The following is a 19,587-nucleotide window of genomic DNA, read 5'->3' as shown; positions in this document are numbered from 1 at the left end:
GGAACTCTACTCATTGCTCAAGTCTAAGCTCAAATGTCATCCTTGGGCAAGATCATTAACTTTTCTGCATATTAATAACACTTTTTTGTAGGGGGCTCAAATCCCTAGTGAAGCCCTTGTATTGTTTGTAGTTCGTTTATCAATCAGAGGGTCTATGTCATGTACATCTTTGTCCCTACTGCCAAGTAGAGAGTCTCAAGCATAATGTAGTTACTGAAAAAAATTGCTGAACTGAATTCCAGGCAAAAGATTTTCAGGATAAAGTATTAACCAAATAGTGCCTTAATTTACTGACTTGGTTGTGCAGGTTTTTACATAATTAATTCTAAGCGGGAGGCTAGTGGAGAATGCTTGATTTTGTTATGTGGTGGGAGTCTCAGATTGAATAGAAGGAGTCCCAACTAAAGATTGAGAAATTCAAATATAGCCAATTAATGGAATGGGCAGTGTATTTCATAAGGACTGAGAGAAAAGCTCAAGCTATAATCACTTCTGGGGTTATAATCGGTCATCTCTAAAAGACTTGTGGCTCTCTAGACCCTTATTATTAGAAGACCAAGTAGGAAAGCCTCAGTCAATAAGGGAGAGTGGTTTTGAGGATGTCATGGTGCCCACCACTTGGTTCTTTCATGTCTGAGTCCTATGGGTACAAATAAGAATGATCTAAAAGATCCTGTATCAGATGGGATGTATTCTACTCAAGTTAATAGAAAAGTCAACATAAAATGGCTCACATAGTCAAGGAGGACACAGGGCACGCTGCTCGGGGACTGAGTAAATTCAGAAGCATCATGACATTGTTAGGGCTTAGGCTTCCCCATCTTTCCACTCTGCTATCCTTAGGTGAACTTATCACATAAGCACAGAATGGCTCCTGAAGTTCTGGTCCATTTACTCATTCATTCAACAAATATTTATCGTTTGAGGACCCATTTTTAGGTACTTTAAATATGTTAGCAAACAAAGCAAACATTCCAGCCTCATGGAGCTCACTTTCTCATAGTGAAAGATGGACATTAAAGAAGCATATTATATACATTAATTTAGTAGTATGAGTACATGGAAGGAATAAAAACAGGCAAAAGAAAACAAAACCAGAACAGATATTCCTTTTGCTGCCTAACATATACCCTAAAACTTAACTGCTAAATAACCAAAGTTTATCATTGTTGTGCATGGTTCTATGAGCTGACTATGATCAGTTGAGTGTTTCTTGCTGGGGGTCTTTGATGTGTTTGCAAGGAATGGAGGTGAAGTTGGAGTGATGTGAAGGGTTGACTGGAATGGATGTCTCAGACATTTTTTCCCTACTTATACATCTGGTGCCTCACTTTGGATGTATGGACGGATCGAGACAACAGCTCGGGGATGGCCAGGTCCTTCTGTCTTTCCATGTAGCTTCTCCATATGGTCCACTTAGATTTTTCAGTAGCGCAGCAACCTTAGAATAGTCCAACATCTTACATGCTGGCTCAATTCTTACAAAGTAATCATTTCAAGAGACCAAGACAGGCACTGAAAGACTTCTGATGTAGCCTTGGGCTTCTTACAGGATCAGTTCTGCTGCCTTCCATTTGTTCTACAGCGCCAACCCAGATTCAGTGTGGGATGGGACTGTGTAAGTGGCAATTACCTGAAGACATGATTCATTGTGTCTGGGGGGTGCCTTTGTAGAAGAACTAGAACAAGGTAAGGAGGAATGGAGGGAGATGACTGGGAGGAGAGGGATGGGGCAGTTGCTGTTTAAGCAGAGTGGCCAAATTTTAAGAAGCTGTTATGGCTTGTGTCTAGATGCCCCCGCGTAGCCTCATGTAGTCACAGGTGGGGCTTTTTCAAAGGTGGCTGGCTGTAGAGTGTGTGATGCTGGGATTAAGGTTATGTGGCACTGATAGGTTTGCCACTGTCCTAATCCGGGTAGCCTGGATAAAATATAAGGACAGAAAGAGGTTTGTCTTCTTCCTTTCTTGCTTGTTTTTGCTGCCTTCTGTTTGCCATGAAGTGGTTCTCCTCTGCAACTCCCCACCCTGCCTTGGAGCCGCTGATTATGGGCCGAAACCTCTACAAATTATAAATACACCTTCCCCCCTCTAACTTTGGGTGTTGGGTATTTTGCCTCAGCAATGAGAAAAAAGTAACTAAGACAGAAGGTTTTTTTTTTTTTTTTTTTTTTTTTTACAGAAGGTTCTTTTAAGAAGTTGAGATCTGATCAAGACTTGAAGGCAGTGACAGAGTTAGTCACATAAGTATCTGGAAAGAGAACATTCTGGGTAAAGGGAAGAACTTGGCACAGTGCTCAGAGAAAGGAGGAGGTCTATTTAGTTCCCTAGCTGAGGAAAATCTTTCTTAGACGCTCCTGAAGCCAAATGTCCCTTGTACCTTTTTTGCCTGAGATTGGATAAAATGCCTATGGTCAAACCCTGATAATGACACCGAGACCACTAGGTCACCAGGAAACAGCTCAGCACTAACATGATCCATTCCCTTGGGATGGGACTTTCCTGGTTGCCCATGGTCACATGGAGAAGGGTGAATCCTCCACAAGCCTGGTCCCCGCCAGTAAGTTCGAAGAGGGTATGTGTACAGATTTGGGGAAAAGGAAAAAAATAATGTTCCCCCCTGGGATTCACCAATGCTCTTTTGGGGCCTGTCATCCTACTTTCCCAGAGATATATCTGGACTGCCAGCAGAGAAGCCTCACAATCTGTGTAGGGGCAGAAAAGGATGGAAAGGAAGCCTGGGCAACAAGATCAGCACCTAATTCACCAGCAGCAAAGGGCCACCCGCCACAATGAAGGAGAGTGTTTAACAGAACATACTGAACAGATAGGAAGCAGGGAATATTCACAATAGGAAAAGATACCTTTGAGAGAAGAATTCTATGTATGACACCAAAACATTGAGATATGTGATCAATGACGGACTTAATTCACAGAGGTTATTAGAGTCCTTAAGAATAGCACAGCCGCATAGTTGTAGGTAACTCCATTGTCCTTAAAGTTTAACGGCCTGATGGGAAAACTCTGCTTGAGAACTGGGGATACTGATTTATCTGAAGCAATTTGAAATATGTTTATATTTCCTAAGTGCCACATATAGTAACCTACTTACACTTGAGTTTTCTGAATTAGCAAATGAAAGTACAATAAGAGGTAGTTCAGTAAATATTTATTGATGGAAAAAGAGGTTAATATTTATAAAGCTCAAGGCAAACTGAGGTAATAAAGAAATGTAAGCCATAATTCAGAGGACAGGAATGCTAAAAGTGTATATAAATATGTGTATGGGGAATGTGAAGTTCAAGACTGTGTTCTTGTATTTCTCTTTTTTTCTACCAGTGCTGGCAGCTGTTGATACAAATTATTACATCAACCTAGAAGTCTGTTCAATTTTAACAAAGGGAGACAGATATGATATAAACGTTAAACATAAGACAAATTAACACATTTTCATTGTAAATATAGAACATCAAAGAGGCATTATAAAAATGTTTGAAAGTACCTCTTTTTTCTGCAGATCAGGATGTTTTTTTCTCCATATGTCTAGAAAGAAATCTGGTTCAATTTTATTCAACATGTGGGATAGTGGGAACCTACTAGATGTATAATATTATAAAATACCAGTTGGTTATAGAAAAAGGAGAACCGCTTGTTTTATAACCTGAAAGGGTAGAACAGATTAAATTCTTATAAAGAAAGAATGAATGTATTAGAAGAGATGCTGTAAATTCAAGTTCAGAAAAATGAGAAAGTTTAGAAAGGTTTCGTAGAGATGAACTGCAGTTCTAATAATAAAACTTAACATTTAAATAGCATTTAATAGTTTCTGAGGCATATTCACAGACCTTTATTCATTGTTTCACATGGACCTTACAAGATAGGTAGGATTTGGATAAATAATTCTATTTAAAATGTCTTAGATTATAGGACATTTAGAATGATGAATGCCCTTTTTAGAATAAAACTAAAAGGCATGTAAGAAGAATAGAGAGCATGTATTTAGTTCTGGTTCCACTATTAATGAGCTGTGTGAACTGTGACATATCGTGTAGTACCTTCATAAAGTAAAGAGTTGGATTTCCGGACCTTTAATACTAAAATTTTCTGAATTGATGGATGTTAACAGGCCCTCTTTCCTAAAATGAAACTTAGGCAGGGTAAATCACTGGTCATTAAATGACATTGTATTACAATTGAATAAATAGAACCTTTTAAAGAGTGATTGCTGAAGTGTAAAGTTAAGAATATTAAAATATACCATAATTCAAAATGGATACTTTAATTTTTACTATTATATGTGATAATAATAAATACATTAATTGTAGGGAATTGGTACATATACATATCATATCCTTTTTTTTTTAAGAGTAGGAAGAATTTACTGAAAGAAAGCTTCTGTCTAAAAGAGACCGAAGGGGGTCTGGAAAGTGGGTTGCCCCATATCATATCTTGATCTTTTTTACTTTCCCTTCCCCTCTCCTTCCTCCTCTCTCCCCAATTCCCAGATTCCCTATTCCCTACCCATCTCTCTATAGTCTATTTTTACAGTAATGAAGTACACTGATGGATTTAGTTATTTTAAAAGTAGATTTAGCAGCGGAAATATCGGCTAATTTATACTTGAGGTAAGTTGCTCCATACCCTTGGCTTTAGGCCCTGAGCAGATTTTTTTTAGATACACATTAAGGCTTAAGTCATATCCAACTTGATTGTAAAGAAAGGTCCTAAATGCAACTAGGCAAAAATGTAGGATGGAATCAGCGCAAGGCGATCACTGGTATTGTGAAAGAAAAACAAAGTATGTGCAATGTTGGTAAGTGACTAACAGATTCTCCATGTCTGGAGGATTCTACATTATCAGCTAATCACCTGTTTTCCTCCAACATTCTTTGCATATCATCTCCAGATGAAGAAAAAAAATACTGCTTCAAATGCTATTGTAGGACCTTTGCTACCAAGCAAGATGCAGTAATAAGAGCCAATTTACCCATTGTCCTGAAATAATCAAACCATGGACCAATGGACAAATTTATGTAATGATGGATTGTAAGGCAATGTACATGACTCACACAAGGAAAACATACCCGAGAAACAGGAAACATATGAGGTGAGCCTAGAATTGTGAGAATTTCCAGGCCAGAGCACAGGGAAGAAACCTTGAAGGATCCTGGCAGGCTCTACGAGTTGAGGAGCTGGAACTGAGAGTCTGGAAAGACCAAGGCAACTAGAATTCATAGGACAGAAGACCAGAAAGCTGCACAGAGAGTTCATAGAGATCTGAGGAGGTTTCCCTTTATTCAGCTGAAGACTGATTAGCAGATGGGTGAGAGAACTAGGAAAGAACTACCAGAAAAGATGAGAATTAAAAGTGTTCAGCACCCATATGGGGCAGGAAGGAGTATCCATTTCTCACCAGTTAGACTGGAAACTTCATGATTCGCAGGCACTATGTAAGGTACACAGAGGGACTCTCACCTCAGTTGTGGGGAATAATGTGGCATACGATGAGCAGTGGTCTAATCCCACCTAGTCTTGAAAGCAAGACCTCTAAGGATCAAAGGACAGCACACAGTTTAGAAAGGGAGAAATGAAAATCTATTATTGTAAGGTTCTTACACCATATATAAAGAGATTTAATATCACTTGAAGACACACCATGACAAGTTAAAGATGTAAATTAGAAACCCTAAAGAAACCACTAAAATAACAAACAGATATATATCTATATATCTGTTATATATATCTGTATATCTATTTGTTATAAAATAACAGATATATAGCTATAGATAATATATCAACATAAGTGGCAAAATGTGTTCATAGAAAATAGATTAACTTAAAAGACCACAACAAAAGCCACAAGCAAATAAAAAATCAGATAGGACAAAGAGAAAAATATTTCTTGATGACAGGTTTATATCAAACCATATCAATAAACACAATAAATACAAATGATTTAAATACTTCTAATTAAAATAGATCATTAGATCATCAGATTGGATTTTTAAATTACATGCTGCCTTCAAGGAAAGCACATTAAATATAAAGACACAATAAGTTAGAAGTAAATGGATGAAAAAATTATATCACAGCAACAAGAGTCATGAGAAAGTTGGAATGGCTATATGATTAGTTACTAGCAAATGCAAATTTCAGTCACAATGAGCTACCACTACAGACCTACTTAAATGGCTAAAATTAAAAAGGTTGACTATATGAAATTTGGGGAGGGTATATATGCAACTAGAACTCTCATGCACTTCTGATGGAGAATGTTAAATGGTACAACTGCTTAGGAAAGCAATTTTGCAGGGTTTTTTTTTGGGGGGGGAGGGGCGGGTTGAGACTAAGGCTCACTATGTAGTTCATGATAGACTTGACCTCACTATGTAGGCCAGACGGTGATCATTTATCAGCTTCCTAAGTGCTGGTATTACAACCTGGGCCACCATGCCTGGCTCCGGCAGTTTCTTAATACATTAAACACATACCTGCTATATGTTATCTAGCTGTTCCCTTCCTGGGCATTTACCCACAAGAAATAAAAGTAAATGTATGTGTCTATTAAAAGTCTGGTACATGAGTGGTCCTAGTATTTGTAATAGTTGCAAACTTGAATAAACCCAAAAGTACATTAAAGAGTAAATGGATAAAGAAACTAGGATATATCTATACAATGAACTACTACTCAGCAATAAAAATGGGTAAACTATTGATATATACAATACAATGAATGAAGACCAAGATAATTTTGCTGACTGAAAAAAAACCCCATAAAGTGTATACATCGGAGATGGCAAACCTTTGAGAGCTTTTAATGATACAAATAGCCTGCTGCAGCACCCATGCCAGAAGTTCACCACCACTGGTATATACTTTTGGTAATTACATCCCAATCATATAAAACAAGAAAATGTAAATTCATTTACAATAAGAGAAAATAGATCAGTGGTTTCCTGGAGCCAACGAGGGACAGGAAAGAGATACTACCAAGGACACAAGAAAACTTTGGGGCAATGGTTATATACTCTATTTTGAATATGGTAATAATGATGGTTTCTTGGGTGTATGTATGTAGTAAAACCATTAAATTGTACTTTTTAAATACATACATGTTACTTAATCTTCAAGAAAGCCATTATAAAAAGTTGAGGAGTAGCTATTCAATGCCATTTTCCTCCAAAGGTAATAAAGCATATTCCACATCTTTCTGAGCACACAGACCACTAATTGTTGAAAAAGGTCTAGGATTCAGATAAACCATGTTCACCATAGAATAAAGGATACTTAATTTTTGATCAATTTTGTTTTTATGGGATGTTTAGAAAATTATTTAAGTGTTGGTTAGACTTATGAATCCACAGATCTAGACATGAGAACTTTTTTCAGAAATTATAGTCTTGGTGCAATAGAAATTCAATATCTGACATTGTTGGTTTTCTTGGCTTTGTGCTTGTCAAAACCTGGTATTTCTAATGATGTGGTCTTTTAAGGTTTTTTACACTGGTCCATTTTGGTTAGTCTTTAAAAATCAATAACTTGTTTTGTTTTATTTTTTTAGAAAAAAAGACACTGCTAAGTGTCTGTAGATGTGGCCTCAAGGCCCTCTGTTCTCAAGGAGCTGACTTTCAGGAGGGCAAGACAGACTTTTAATGAACAAGTCAACAAACATGCAACTACAGATTTTCATATGTGCCATTAAGAAAACAAACAGGATGCCATCTGATAATGAAAGGAAATCTTTCTTGGATGTGACTTAATTACACATTAACTCTGCAGTCCATTACTTCAAAAAAATCCTTGGTTATTAAATGTATACACTGGAATTATTATTACATTGTTTCTTTCAATGCTGGGACAAAAATATATGCCATACAAAACTTAAAGGAGGAAAGGTTTATTTTGGCTCATGGTTTCACAGGTTTCAGTCCATGGTTGGCTGGCTCCAAGGCAGAAACATCAAGGTGAGAGGACATGGTAGAGCAAAGCTGCTTAGTTCATAGCAGCCAGGAAACAGAACACAGGAGAAGAGCCAGAGAAAGAGGAAGGGTCAGGGAACAAGAATATACCCTTCCAGGTTACACCCCTAGTTTCTTACTTCCTCAAACCAGGTCCCACCTCTTAACAGCAGGTTCTGTTATATCATCAATGGACTAATCAATTGATCAAGTTAGCACTCCATGATCTAATCACCCTCCAAAAGCTCCACCTCTGAACACATGAGAATTTTAGGGGACATTTTTTTTTCTTTTTGGTACTGGGGATTGAACTCAGGACCTTGCATTTTCGAGGCAGATACAGTGCCACTGAGCTAAATCCCCAGCCCTCTTTCTTTTCTTTTCTTTTTTCTGGTACCTGGGATTGAACTCAGGACCTTGCACTTGCAAGGCAGGCACAGCACCACTGAGCTAAATCCCCAGCCAGGGGGAACATTTTTGATACAAAGCGTAACAGTTACTTAGTTTGTTAGTCCCAATCTTCAGGTCATTTAAAATAAAAGTGACTGATGCATAGAAAAGTCACTCATTTAACTTGTCTTCATTTTTAAATTGTGGTTCTAACGATACAGGCGATATCGGAGATGAAATATGAAATTTTATATCTCCTAACCTGTTAGCTGTATGGTACACTGAGCTCTTGTTCTCTAAAAGTCAAAGAATGAATTCTAGGAACAATGAAGGTTAAGAGTAGGAAGATATAAAGATATTTATTGATAGGAAAGCTCCTGAAGGGCAGGAGGAGTCCTGAGTGGGTAGCCAGGGACCCTACTCTATAGGGGAGTTTTATAGAGTGAAATCCACATGGGTACAATGTGGGTCATAGCCATGATCATCCATTAAGGTTATAAGTATAGTCACTTAAGTAATGGTGGTCCAACTGGGAAACAAGTCACATAACAAGTGTGGATGAAAAGAACAAAGATTCTCCTAGGAAGTTGTGAGTCCAGAGGTCTCTGGTCATCCACTGGGGTGGCTGATGTCTATCTAGACTTCTTTAGGCCCCATGTTTGTTCTTTGAGGAAGTATGTAGGTCTGGTCATCTTGTCTTTATCTTGAGGCCTGGTTTTCAGCCAATGTGACTGTGGTCACCACTGTGGTGTGTTTCACCTTTGTCCTGACCCTCTCAAGGACCTAGCCCTGTCTGACTGCCTATAATATTTCTACCTAACTCATCTGTCTATAATATTAAGGCTACTTTCTGGGAAGGCTTCCTGATCACCCTTTGCTGACTTGTACTCACTTCCCTCCCCATCTTAGATATGACTGTGCTTTGGTAGTATCCTGCATTTTCTTTCATGGTACTTACAGAAATTTGGAATTATGATGTGAGGGATTTAAAAAATTAATGTCTGTCTTCCCAAGAGATTATAATTTCCATGAGGACAGAGAGGCTTTTTCTACCACTGTCTCTTGATTGATACCAGGAAACATATTTATTGAATGGATGACTGAATGAGGAGTATTTCTGCTCATTTTGGGAAGTGTTTGAGGATTAAACCCTCCTGGTCCTATGGGAAGAGGTTCTAGTTTTTTAATCTGTGAATGATTCAGGCTCTTGGTTAAATAGGCTATGCCTGAGATCCTACTTTAAATATTCATTTTTGTCAACTCTTGATGCACGTGATTCCTGACATCAATAAATGTGAGGGCAAAGCTATTCTTTTCAATGAAAGGGCTAGGTTGTAAATTAAGAGGAAATGTCATCATGTCAATCCAACTTTATATCGAAGGAGTGATATTATATGGTTAGAAGTTCTGACAGATTCCCCAGACAGACTGCCTGGGGTCAAGTCCTGCCTGTCTCACTTACCAGCTATACAACCTCAGACAAGTCACTCAACCCTTTAGTTCCTTATTTTCCTTATCTGCAAAATGAGGATAAAAAGAATATCATTCTCATAGGGGTAGTGGGAGGCTTAAAAGCAATAGCAGATGTAAAAGTGCTCAGAATAGTGAATGATATGTAGTAAGCGCTAGATAAGCGCTCATTATTAAAACTCAACAATGCATAATACTCACTAAAATAAATTCTTCTCAAACTGATATTGTGCAAATGCATTGGCCAATTAAAATATGAGTGTGTGTAAAGGCTGTACTTCTAATATAACAAGCGCTTTTAATTATATTTCTACCCACATATCTACCTTATTAAATTACTTAATATATTAAGCAATGACAAAATTTCTATCACAGTGATAATTATTTTAAGGAAACTGTAGGACATATAAAAATAAAGGAGCCTTAGGATAAACTACAAGCAATTTAAAATTCACTTGGTGGTATTTATCTTTAAAAATAGCATTTCTGGATTTTGTAAGCCATATCTATCTTCCCAACAGAGCTGGCTTTAACATGCAGATTTCAGATGGCCTGAAAGGGGGCTCTTTCTACTTGCTGGAGGAATGTGTAGGGAAGGAGGAGAGGGGGCGTCTTGCTGGTGGAAATGTGAGAACAGCAGTTCTTTGTATGCTGGCTGTGACGTGACGTAAGCTGGGAATTGTGAGCAGCTGCTGGTGGAGTGTTTCACATGCAGCAGGGCAGTGGGAAAAGCAATGAGGGAAACAACCAGGGCAAACAAATGTGGGAGAAAGGGTAGGCGGGGTCAAACTCTGGGGCAGGAGAGGTCAGCCTGGAGAGAGAAGGCCACTTGAAAGAACAAAGAATAAAGCAGCTAGAACTTGGAGGCAAGGCAAACATCAGTTACAGAATAAGGGGGGACAAGAAAATATGAACACTCTGGCCATTTTAAATACCCCAAACTATATACACATTTCTAGAAAGGAATTAGAAATCTCAGGAAAGTAAAGTAAATACATGCATACATAAATTAGCTATTTTAACACATTTAATAGGGGCATATTCCATTTTAAAAAATCATAAAATATTTATATGGCTTACCATAATAACTAGCTTCAGAATTAGCAAAGATGATTCCTGATTAAAGCAAATCACAAATTAAGTAGTATATAAAGATCAAGCAATCTAGTAATTTCATTAATATGTTCTAATCATTTGGGTTCCCTTTATAAAATGCCTGAAAAATAACATGCCTTTTATTCTCTTAAACTCCAAAATATTTTTGACGTCACGATGGCTTCATTCCCATACTGTATCTCATATAATTTCTTTTTCATCACACTCCCTATATCATTCATTTTTCTCCCTATAGTCTTACACAGCCTGAGGCCTTTTAAAAAATAGAGAATGCCCTTGACAATTAGACCATTCTTGCAGGAGGAGGAGGACAGATTTTGGAACATCTGGGCCATGTTACTTTCAAGGTTACCTGGGTAATTTCAGTATCATTCCTCTTGACAAAAAAACAAGTAGCTGTATACACATTGGAAACCAAATGTTCTTAAGCTTGACAGTGCACTTTGACCTTGTTGTTTTCCAAGCACTGTGTCTATCCTGGGCGTTTAGATTTATACTCTCCTTATTCAATTCTTCAAAGGGCCTTGTATACTTCCTTTTCATTTTTTAAAACAGAATTGAGGTTAAGCATAAATGACTGTTCTCTCCTTACTGAAAAGATGTTTTCCTAGAACTTAATTGTCCTTTTTCCATGGGTCATTTTATTCCTAACATCAACAAATCCTTCTGTGACCTGACCTGTTCGAAAACAAACACATCGTTCTTTCCTCTTTGTTCTTTTCATCTCCTTCACCTTCAGCTTTTTAAAAACTACCAGTGGGCACATCAGGCTAGATGCTGCAGTTGAAATCTGTTTATAAGAGCAATGTACAGTTTAGAATGTGCTAGAGTTGTTTATTTTACATGTTACCACAGTATTTTGGCTTCTAAATTTTAACCACGTGGAATCCCTTGACAGTCCCCAAACTGTAGGACCCTCACATGATAAAAGTACTATTTAATATCATATCTGTTAATTCAGAGAAAGAGACCAGCTGACAAAAACCTGTATAAGTTTAGTAACATAGCTTCTTTACTTATAGAAAATAGAAGTATATGGCTAAGAAAATTTTATATTCAATTACAAATGCTTTATGTACAAATCTATTTTTGCAAACTTTCTTTAAACCCCAAAATATGGAAAGGAATTTCTGCATGTAATCACAAAATAACAGCATCTCCTAAGAGCCTGATAGAAATGCAGAATCATAGGTCTCACCTAATATGAAAATTTTGGGGGGTATTCTATCAATCCCTGTAGATGATTTTTATCCATTCTAGGTTTTGAGAACTATATTCTAGCCCAGTGCTATCCAATGTAAATATGGCGAAGGATATATAAATAATTTAAATATTTTAGTAGGCACATTAAAAAAGTAAAAAGGAGCAAACCTATTGGTTGCTTTACTTGAAGTCACTGACAGGATTACCTCATTCATTCTTTTTGGTACCGGGGATCGAACTCGGATCCTTGCACTTGTGAGGCAGCCGCTTACCTCATTCATTTTAAAGAAAAATACCCATGTTTAAATACTCACAAAAAGGGAAAAGAGTGAAATTCATTATACTGACATGCTTTTCTTGCCAAATACATAAAATTATTTCAGTATATAATCAATTTAAACATTAATTAGATATCTCACATTTCTTGTACTTTGAAAGCTGATATTTATATGACTCTTAGCACTCATCTCTACGTAGACTGGCTACATTCAAAGGCTCACTATCCATACAGGCAGCACAGTTCTGATATGGTAACTATAAATCTATATAGAAGCAATTTGTGTTATTAGGAATTTAATAAAACTTCCTCCTCTGAGTTTTCCTTTACTTTTCTCTGTCTGCCTTGAAGAAGTGGTGAAGAAGTGGTTGGGTATCCATGGTCCCATAGCAGTATATCACTCCCCTAAAACAAAGCTTTCTGAATGGCATTATACTTATTTTCTCCATTTAGTAGTTAAACCACACCTCAAAGAGACTGAGAATCATGGCTTTTAAAAAAAATTTTATTTTGAGACAGGATCTTGCTGAATAGTTCACGCTGGCCTTGAACTCACTATGTTCATAATCTTCCTGCCTCAGCCTCTGGAGTCCTGGGATTACAGGCAAGGGTCACTATGCTAGGTTTTGTTTTTCAAAATATTTTAAACTTGAGGGGGGGGATTTAGCTCAGTGGAGCCACCGTGCCTGCCTTGCAAGCGCAAGGTCCTGAGTTTGATTCTGGTACTACAAAAAATAAAATAAAATAAAAAAATTTTAAAAAAGTTTTTTCAACGTGACCACTGGACAAATTCTTAATATAGGCCAGTTGCTCTCAAAGTGTGGTCCTTGGACCAACAGGATCAGTCTCTCCTGGAAATTTGTTAGAAATATGGAATATCAGTTGCACCCTAGATCTAGCAAATCAGAAATGTTGCAGACAGGGCCCAGAAATCTGTTTTTTAATAAGCCAGAATCTCTGCGGGTGTTTTAACATGATTGTCGTGTTCACTACAATTTGAGAACCAGTGCTGTAGAAAAACATATTTCCTTGGACAATTGCCTCAGACTAAGTTCTATGGTCTACTCGTAAGCAGAATAATTTTAGCTCCTGTAAAAGGAAAAAGTCCAAGAAGAATATGCTAGGAAGACAGTAGTAGAGCCAATCCTTAACAAAACTGAAGTGGAGAATGCTGTTTGTCCTCTGCTTACCTTCAGGTAGGAATAAGCCTGCATTATTTGTAGGAGCAGATGGTGATGGTGTAGCTCCCCTAGGCTCCCTGCCTAGAAGGGACTCCGCAATGCAAAGCAATTAGTACAGGATCATTAGAAAAAGAGAAGGGGGAAAAAAAGAAAAAGAGAAGGGTGTGAGGAAAACATTGAAAGTCTGTCAACATATTTAAAGGATCAGATCCTAAGCCCAATGGTGATAAAGCCAAACTCCATATATGCAGACGGAAGACTTGCTTAGAAAACCTATCTCACCAAGGAAAAGAAGCTTCTGTGTTGGAACTTTTAATTTTAAAAAATCAAATAGTTTTGTTTCTTTTCTTTTAAAAATAAAGACACGCAAATACTCCCATAGGCCAATGAACTATGATCCCACATCCTCTCACAAATCTTGCTAATACGACTATACAGACCAAATTCCAAGTCAGAAATTATTGAAGAAATTGTAAATCAGAGATCTGAAAAGTTATTGATTTTGTAGTGTCAATGTTATTATAGTATATATAATATATATTTATAGTTGTTGGTATTATTTATAGCATGGAGGAAGGGAGAGAGGGTGCACCATTATGGAAGCAATAAAAAGAAAACCCACAAATAAAACTTTTCTTAAGATGGTACAGACAGTAAAGGGAGTTTTCATCAGTATGTTCTTGAATCAAATAGGATGATTACCACATCTGCTTGGTATACAGTAGATGCTTGCCAGTAGATGAAAAAAGAGGGAATAGAGTATCCAGAATATGAGGGTCTAGGTCCCTGTGACAGAAAGTTACCACAGTGGTGTGGAGACGAAGTATAATGAAGCCTGCATGACTTCAGAAGACTCTTAGGAAACTTTTAAAACACATACATAATTCATGATACTGTTCTTTAACATATTTAAAGGATTTCATACCTAGAAATGCCTCCGTTTTATTCATTTTTTCAAGTGTTCACATTTCATAAGTCCCTATAGTCAATAAAGCAAGAGCTCCTTATGCTGCAGCTTCTGCTGCTATCTCTGAGTTTACTCATGCGTGTACAGAAATGGCAGACCATTCCTTTCCACGCTATGCTTATGCTTAGTGAATAAGGAACGTGACCATACCACTCAGTGCACGTGCATTGCCTAAAAATTTAAAAAGTTTCTCATTTTAACTGTCTTCTTGGTATCCATTTCTACTTGGTCAAATGTTAGCATTTTTCTACTTTAAAAACTAATTCATTAAATCACTTTTGGTTGATTTTGATAAAATTGCTGAGTTCTAAAGGCAATGAGGAATATAATGCTTTAAAATTTTATATATGAAACTACAAGTGTGATTTTTTAAAGGTTCAATGAACTGGGCTCATTAATCCATTGGTTTGTTAAAGGAAGATTTTAAAGTTAATATCCCTGAGAATCATTGGAAAAAGAGGGAAAGAAGGTGAAAAAAGTGAAGTATTTCACACTCGTGCAGCCCCCAAATGGCTTTAAAGCATGACTTTTTAAAGTCCAAACTTAACAGAGTTTTCAAACAAGGAAACAAAAGACCTAATAAGACCTGATTCAGCTCTTGATTGACACTTACAGGCCATGTGACTCTGACTGTGTTACTTACTGTCAGTCCCTTCCTTGTAAAAGTGAGTCATCATAATATATGATCATAATGTTACGAGAGTTAAATAACAGAATATATAGGAACTGTTTGTAAATGCAAGGAAGAAATGATGGTACCTATACCATTAACACGCTGTTAAATGTGTCAGTAACATGCAGACCAATGGACACTCTGAGAGAGAAAAAAGGATTTTATTCTCATAAAAAAGTTTTAAATGGGCAAAGCAAAATCTCTTATACTTCTGTTTGTAGATTCAAAAGAAATCTGGAACCCTCCCTACACTAGTCTATCTACAGGTAATTTGTGACCCAGTCTTCCTCTACTATTGATGTTTATATCTGTATTTCTTACCTGTTTCCACCATTTTCCTGATTTTACATACAGCTAAAATACCAAAATGCTTTTCTTTTTAAATCAAAATTAGTGTATCAAGTGACTAAACCTAGGATATTCTGATATCAAGAAAGACAAAACCTGAGAACACAGAACTGTTCCTTCTATTACACGATTTTGCCTGAAGCCAAGACTGCTTTATTTTCTCAGGTTTATATCTATCTGCCTTCCTACTGTTTCAACTCTCTGTTTCTCGATTTTTTGTGTGTTGGCAGACACAAATATGAACTCATACATAGTTTTAAACATGATTTTAGCCAACTGATATAGCACTGCAAATAACTGAATTCTTTATTTTCATACAAATATGACATCATAATGGTGGGCATAAGCTTCTTGCCCTAGAAGCTGGACAACGCTTTAGTCTTACATACAATCTTCTAAATGTCATATATTCTCCACAGGACTGTGAGTGGCTTTTCTAGTAATGGGAATAAAATTGTTTGACACAAATCTTATTTCTTTGCTTTGTTCCCTATCTAACAAGGACTGACATTTATAATATAGCAGAGTGGTTGGAATTATAGTCTAAGAAAAAATGGAATCAATTTGGCTATGTGCAAATCAAAACTTTGGATTTATCAGCTTTCTGCTAAAAATCCTTTTAAAGCATATCTCTTTTTTTTTTGAGACAGAGTCTCACTTTGTAGTTCAGACAGGTCTTGAACTCTATATAGCCCAGGCTGACCTCGAACTCACAGTAATCCTCCTGCCTCAGCCTCCCAAGTGCTGGGACTGCAGGCATGCATCACCACACCTGGCCTAAAGCATATCTTTAAGGTCATGTTCAAAAATAGAAACATGAAATTTCCTACAGTAAAAGCGTATACCACTAACTGATGGAACTCTTTAGTGCAAGAAGGCTGTGTGTATGTGGGTGTTAGGTAAAGGGTTTAAGATTTAGAGTTATAGGAGAAACAATTCCAACAAGCCACATCAATATTATGAGAAGAACATCTTCACTACCTCTCAAATAATTTAGTCATGTGTGAATCTCCAGTAGATATCCAGATACAGAATCACAGAATGAAGCAAATGGACCTTAAACAAAACAGATTATCTGCTTTTAAAAATGAGAACTGGGGCTGAGAAGGATTCACTGGCGGTGCCAAGACAACATGGTCAAATAATGGTTGAGTTTAATTTTAAAATTAAGTCTCCAAATAGTCACACTAATGCTCACACAATCTCCTTACATGTATATCCCTGTACTTACAGCCAAGAGAGCCAAGTCTTCATTCCTTTTAGAGAATGTATCAAAATTAGGCTATTAACATTTTTGTTTTGTTTTCTGAGACAGAGTCTTGCTACGTAGTTCAGGCTGGGCTTGAACTCACTATGTAGCCCAGGGTGGCCTTAAACCCACGGTGATCCTCCTGCCTCAGCCTCCCAAGTGCTGGGATTGCAAATGTGTGTGCCAGCATGTCCAGCCAGGCTATTAATATTTTCTTGTGCTTATATCTAAATAAGTAGTACAACTTAAATGGACCATTTACCATTGAGGGTTTTTTTGTTTGTTTTTTTCTTTTGTACCAAGGATCAAACTCAGGACCCTTGCGCTTGCAAGGCAGGCAGTGGCACCACTGAGCTAAATCCCTGGCCCTACCACTGAGTTTTAAAAAACTTTTCCTATTAGTTTTTTCTTTCAGTACTGGGAACTCAATCCATGGCTTTTGTACTGAAGTACATTCCCAGTTCTCACCTTTATTCTCAATTTTCATTTTTTAATAGCATGTGTTTATAGTACATAATGATTTCATTCCTTGTGGGGCATTGGTACATGTACAAAACCTATCTTAATTCTTTCTTCAGCTCCTTCCCCTCCCCTGCCTCCTCCTCTTATCACCTCTTAGTCTCCTTTTCAGTTGGAATCAGCCTTTCCTATGTTTTTAAATTTTGAGACAAGGTCTCACTAAGTCACTAAGCTTCCATAGCGGGGCTCAAACATGAAATCCTCCTGTCTCAGCCTCTCAGAATGCTAGGATTATAGGCATGCACCACTATGTCTTGCACAGTTATCATCTTTTGGCCACATTTGTAAATTTGCATGGAGCTATCACAAATTTTGTACCATATTCTGAAAGCAAACAAAGCATTTAGGCCCCTGAAAGACAATTTAAAACATATTTCAAGAGTGCTTGAATGGAAAAAAGGGGCCATTGGTTTTCTTTGGACACTTATTACTTTCTACATTTATGTCTAAAGTGGAAAACATCCTAAGGATGAAACTGGTAAGATTTTAATAATACTCAACTACGATGGACCAGACGGACATAGAAAGGCATATAATCACATAACTGTATTGCACTGCTTTAGTCAGGGCCACTTATAGCAATCTACCATACAAATATTTCAAGATTATCTATCACCAAAAAATTAAATTATATGAGATCTCAAGAGGTCTTGAATTTGGAACTTGTTTTTATTAAAGATCTTGCAATTCTTTAATAGGACTTTCAATCACACCCATAAATGGACTGTCAATAGGAAAGTAAACTGGTTTATCATTTTTTTTCTTATTAAAACTTTGACAGCAAATATTTTTAAACCCAATTTTCTCTTTGTCCTCAGGAGCATACTATCTGTATCCTATGAAATTGGAAAAAGAGAGAAAATGATTCTCTAATTCTATGGTTAAACCACTTTTACAGTTTGGGGGTATAACACAGTGGCTCTGATACAGGGAATATACAGATACATACTCCCCCCACACTACAACCATTTTTCTGAGGTCTTACCATAATCCAAGTACTATACTAAGAACTTTTCATGAATTAGTTCATTGAACATTACAGTAACTCTGTTGGAAATGAGGGACCTGAAAACCAAGTAGGTTAAATGGCCTCAAGGTTATGCAGCTAATAAGTCAGATTCTAAAACCTGTATGATAGAATAATCATCTTAATTGTAATAACAACAAGAACTAGAACTTACACAGTATTTTCTATGGAGCAGAATATTTTCCCAGCACTTTACATTTACTATGACTTAGTCATCCTAATAATAAAACTGATATTGTATGGAATTTTATTATCCCAATTGTTTTCCCTAAGGTCTCACAGCCAGTAAGTGACCTTGAACACACTTATATTCCCTGAATTATACAAACCTATGAAAAAACTTGCAGGGTGGTTTTGTGATAGGATGCTCTTTTTAAAAAATGATTTGAGAACACATTTTACCATTGACTCTTGTTCAAATTAAGATCCTAAAGGGAAAGATGTTTTAATAATCCAAGCAATAACGGTACAAAGAAATTGGCCACTAACAATTCAATTCTTCCATCCTGATTCAGCATTATCGTCCCTTTTTCCTGCAAACATACTAAAGTCTAACTTCAGCCATTTCCAAAACTGATGTTAGTTTTTTGAAAAGATTTACAATGGAACTTATCAAATAATATGAAATACCCCATCATCACAAAACATTGTTGTGAACATTAAATGAAGAAGTTGCTTTTATTATCCCTTACAAACAAGCTTTATGTGTATGTGCCTTTCTTGTAACAAGGAGCCACAATTCTCAGAGTGTGCCTACCTGCAGAAGCTTCCATCTGGTGTTCAGGTCTTCCAGGGTGCTGAGGTTATATGGTGAGAGCTGAATGCCTGACGTGGTCAGCTGGCGAGCAAGGTCGTTGATGTGGTTCACGTTCTCTTTAAGAGGTGTGATTTTTGCACGAAGTGCCTGTGTGAAATAGTCAAGCACAAATTGGAAGATGAGACTTTTTAATAAAACAAAGAACAGAGACACCTGGGAACTATGTGAAGTTCTGATTGGGGTACAGTGTCACTGATGTTTGCTCTATGCTATGGTCTGACTGTCTCAGTTTCCCCAAAAGTCATATGTTGAAATCCTAAAAACTAATAATCATAAAAAAGAAACTCTAACCTCTAAGAGAATGGTTTTAGGAGGTGGGGATTTTGGCAGGTGATTTTTGGGATTAGTGCCCTTATATAAGAGACCTAAGAGAGCTAGTTAGCCCCTCCAACCATG

At 37.0% G+C, this 19,587-nt stretch overlaps 1 protein-coding gene and 1 non-coding gene across 13 annotated transcripts in view; one reads left to right on the top strand and one right to left on the bottom strand.

The window, feature by feature from the left end:
• Dmd (dystrophin) overlaps positions 1-19,587 on the bottom strand; it is a 2,486,572-nt gene that overhangs the window by 296,407 nt on the left and 2,170,578 nt on the right. For all 12 annotated transcript variants that reach the window (XM_004850043.4, XM_087189971.1, XM_087189973.1 and 9 more), the window contains one exon: positions 19,132-19,278. In XM_004850043.4, coding sequence (XP_004850100.2) covers positions 19,132-19,278 — 147 coding nt within the window. The remainder of the gene's footprint in view (positions 1-19,131; positions 19,279-19,587) is intronic.
• LOC147824360 (small nucleolar RNA SNORA8) lies at positions 7,350-7,482 on the top strand. The gene has a single exon (XR_015442469.1). It is a non-coding gene; the product is annotated as a small nucleolar RNA SNORA8 (small nucleolar RNA).

Source organism: Heterocephalus glaber, unplaced genomic scaffold, assembly GCF_053883595.1.
Source record: "Heterocephalus glaber isolate CG9 unplaced genomic scaffold, H.glaber_assembly_v1.0 deba00001547, whole genome shotgun sequence".
Classification (NCBI taxonomy): Eukaryota; Metazoa; Chordata; class Mammalia; order Rodentia; family Bathyergidae; genus Heterocephalus; species Heterocephalus glaber.
Note: the sequence above shows the minus strand (reverse complement) of the source record. Positions and strands in the feature narration are given on the sequence as shown.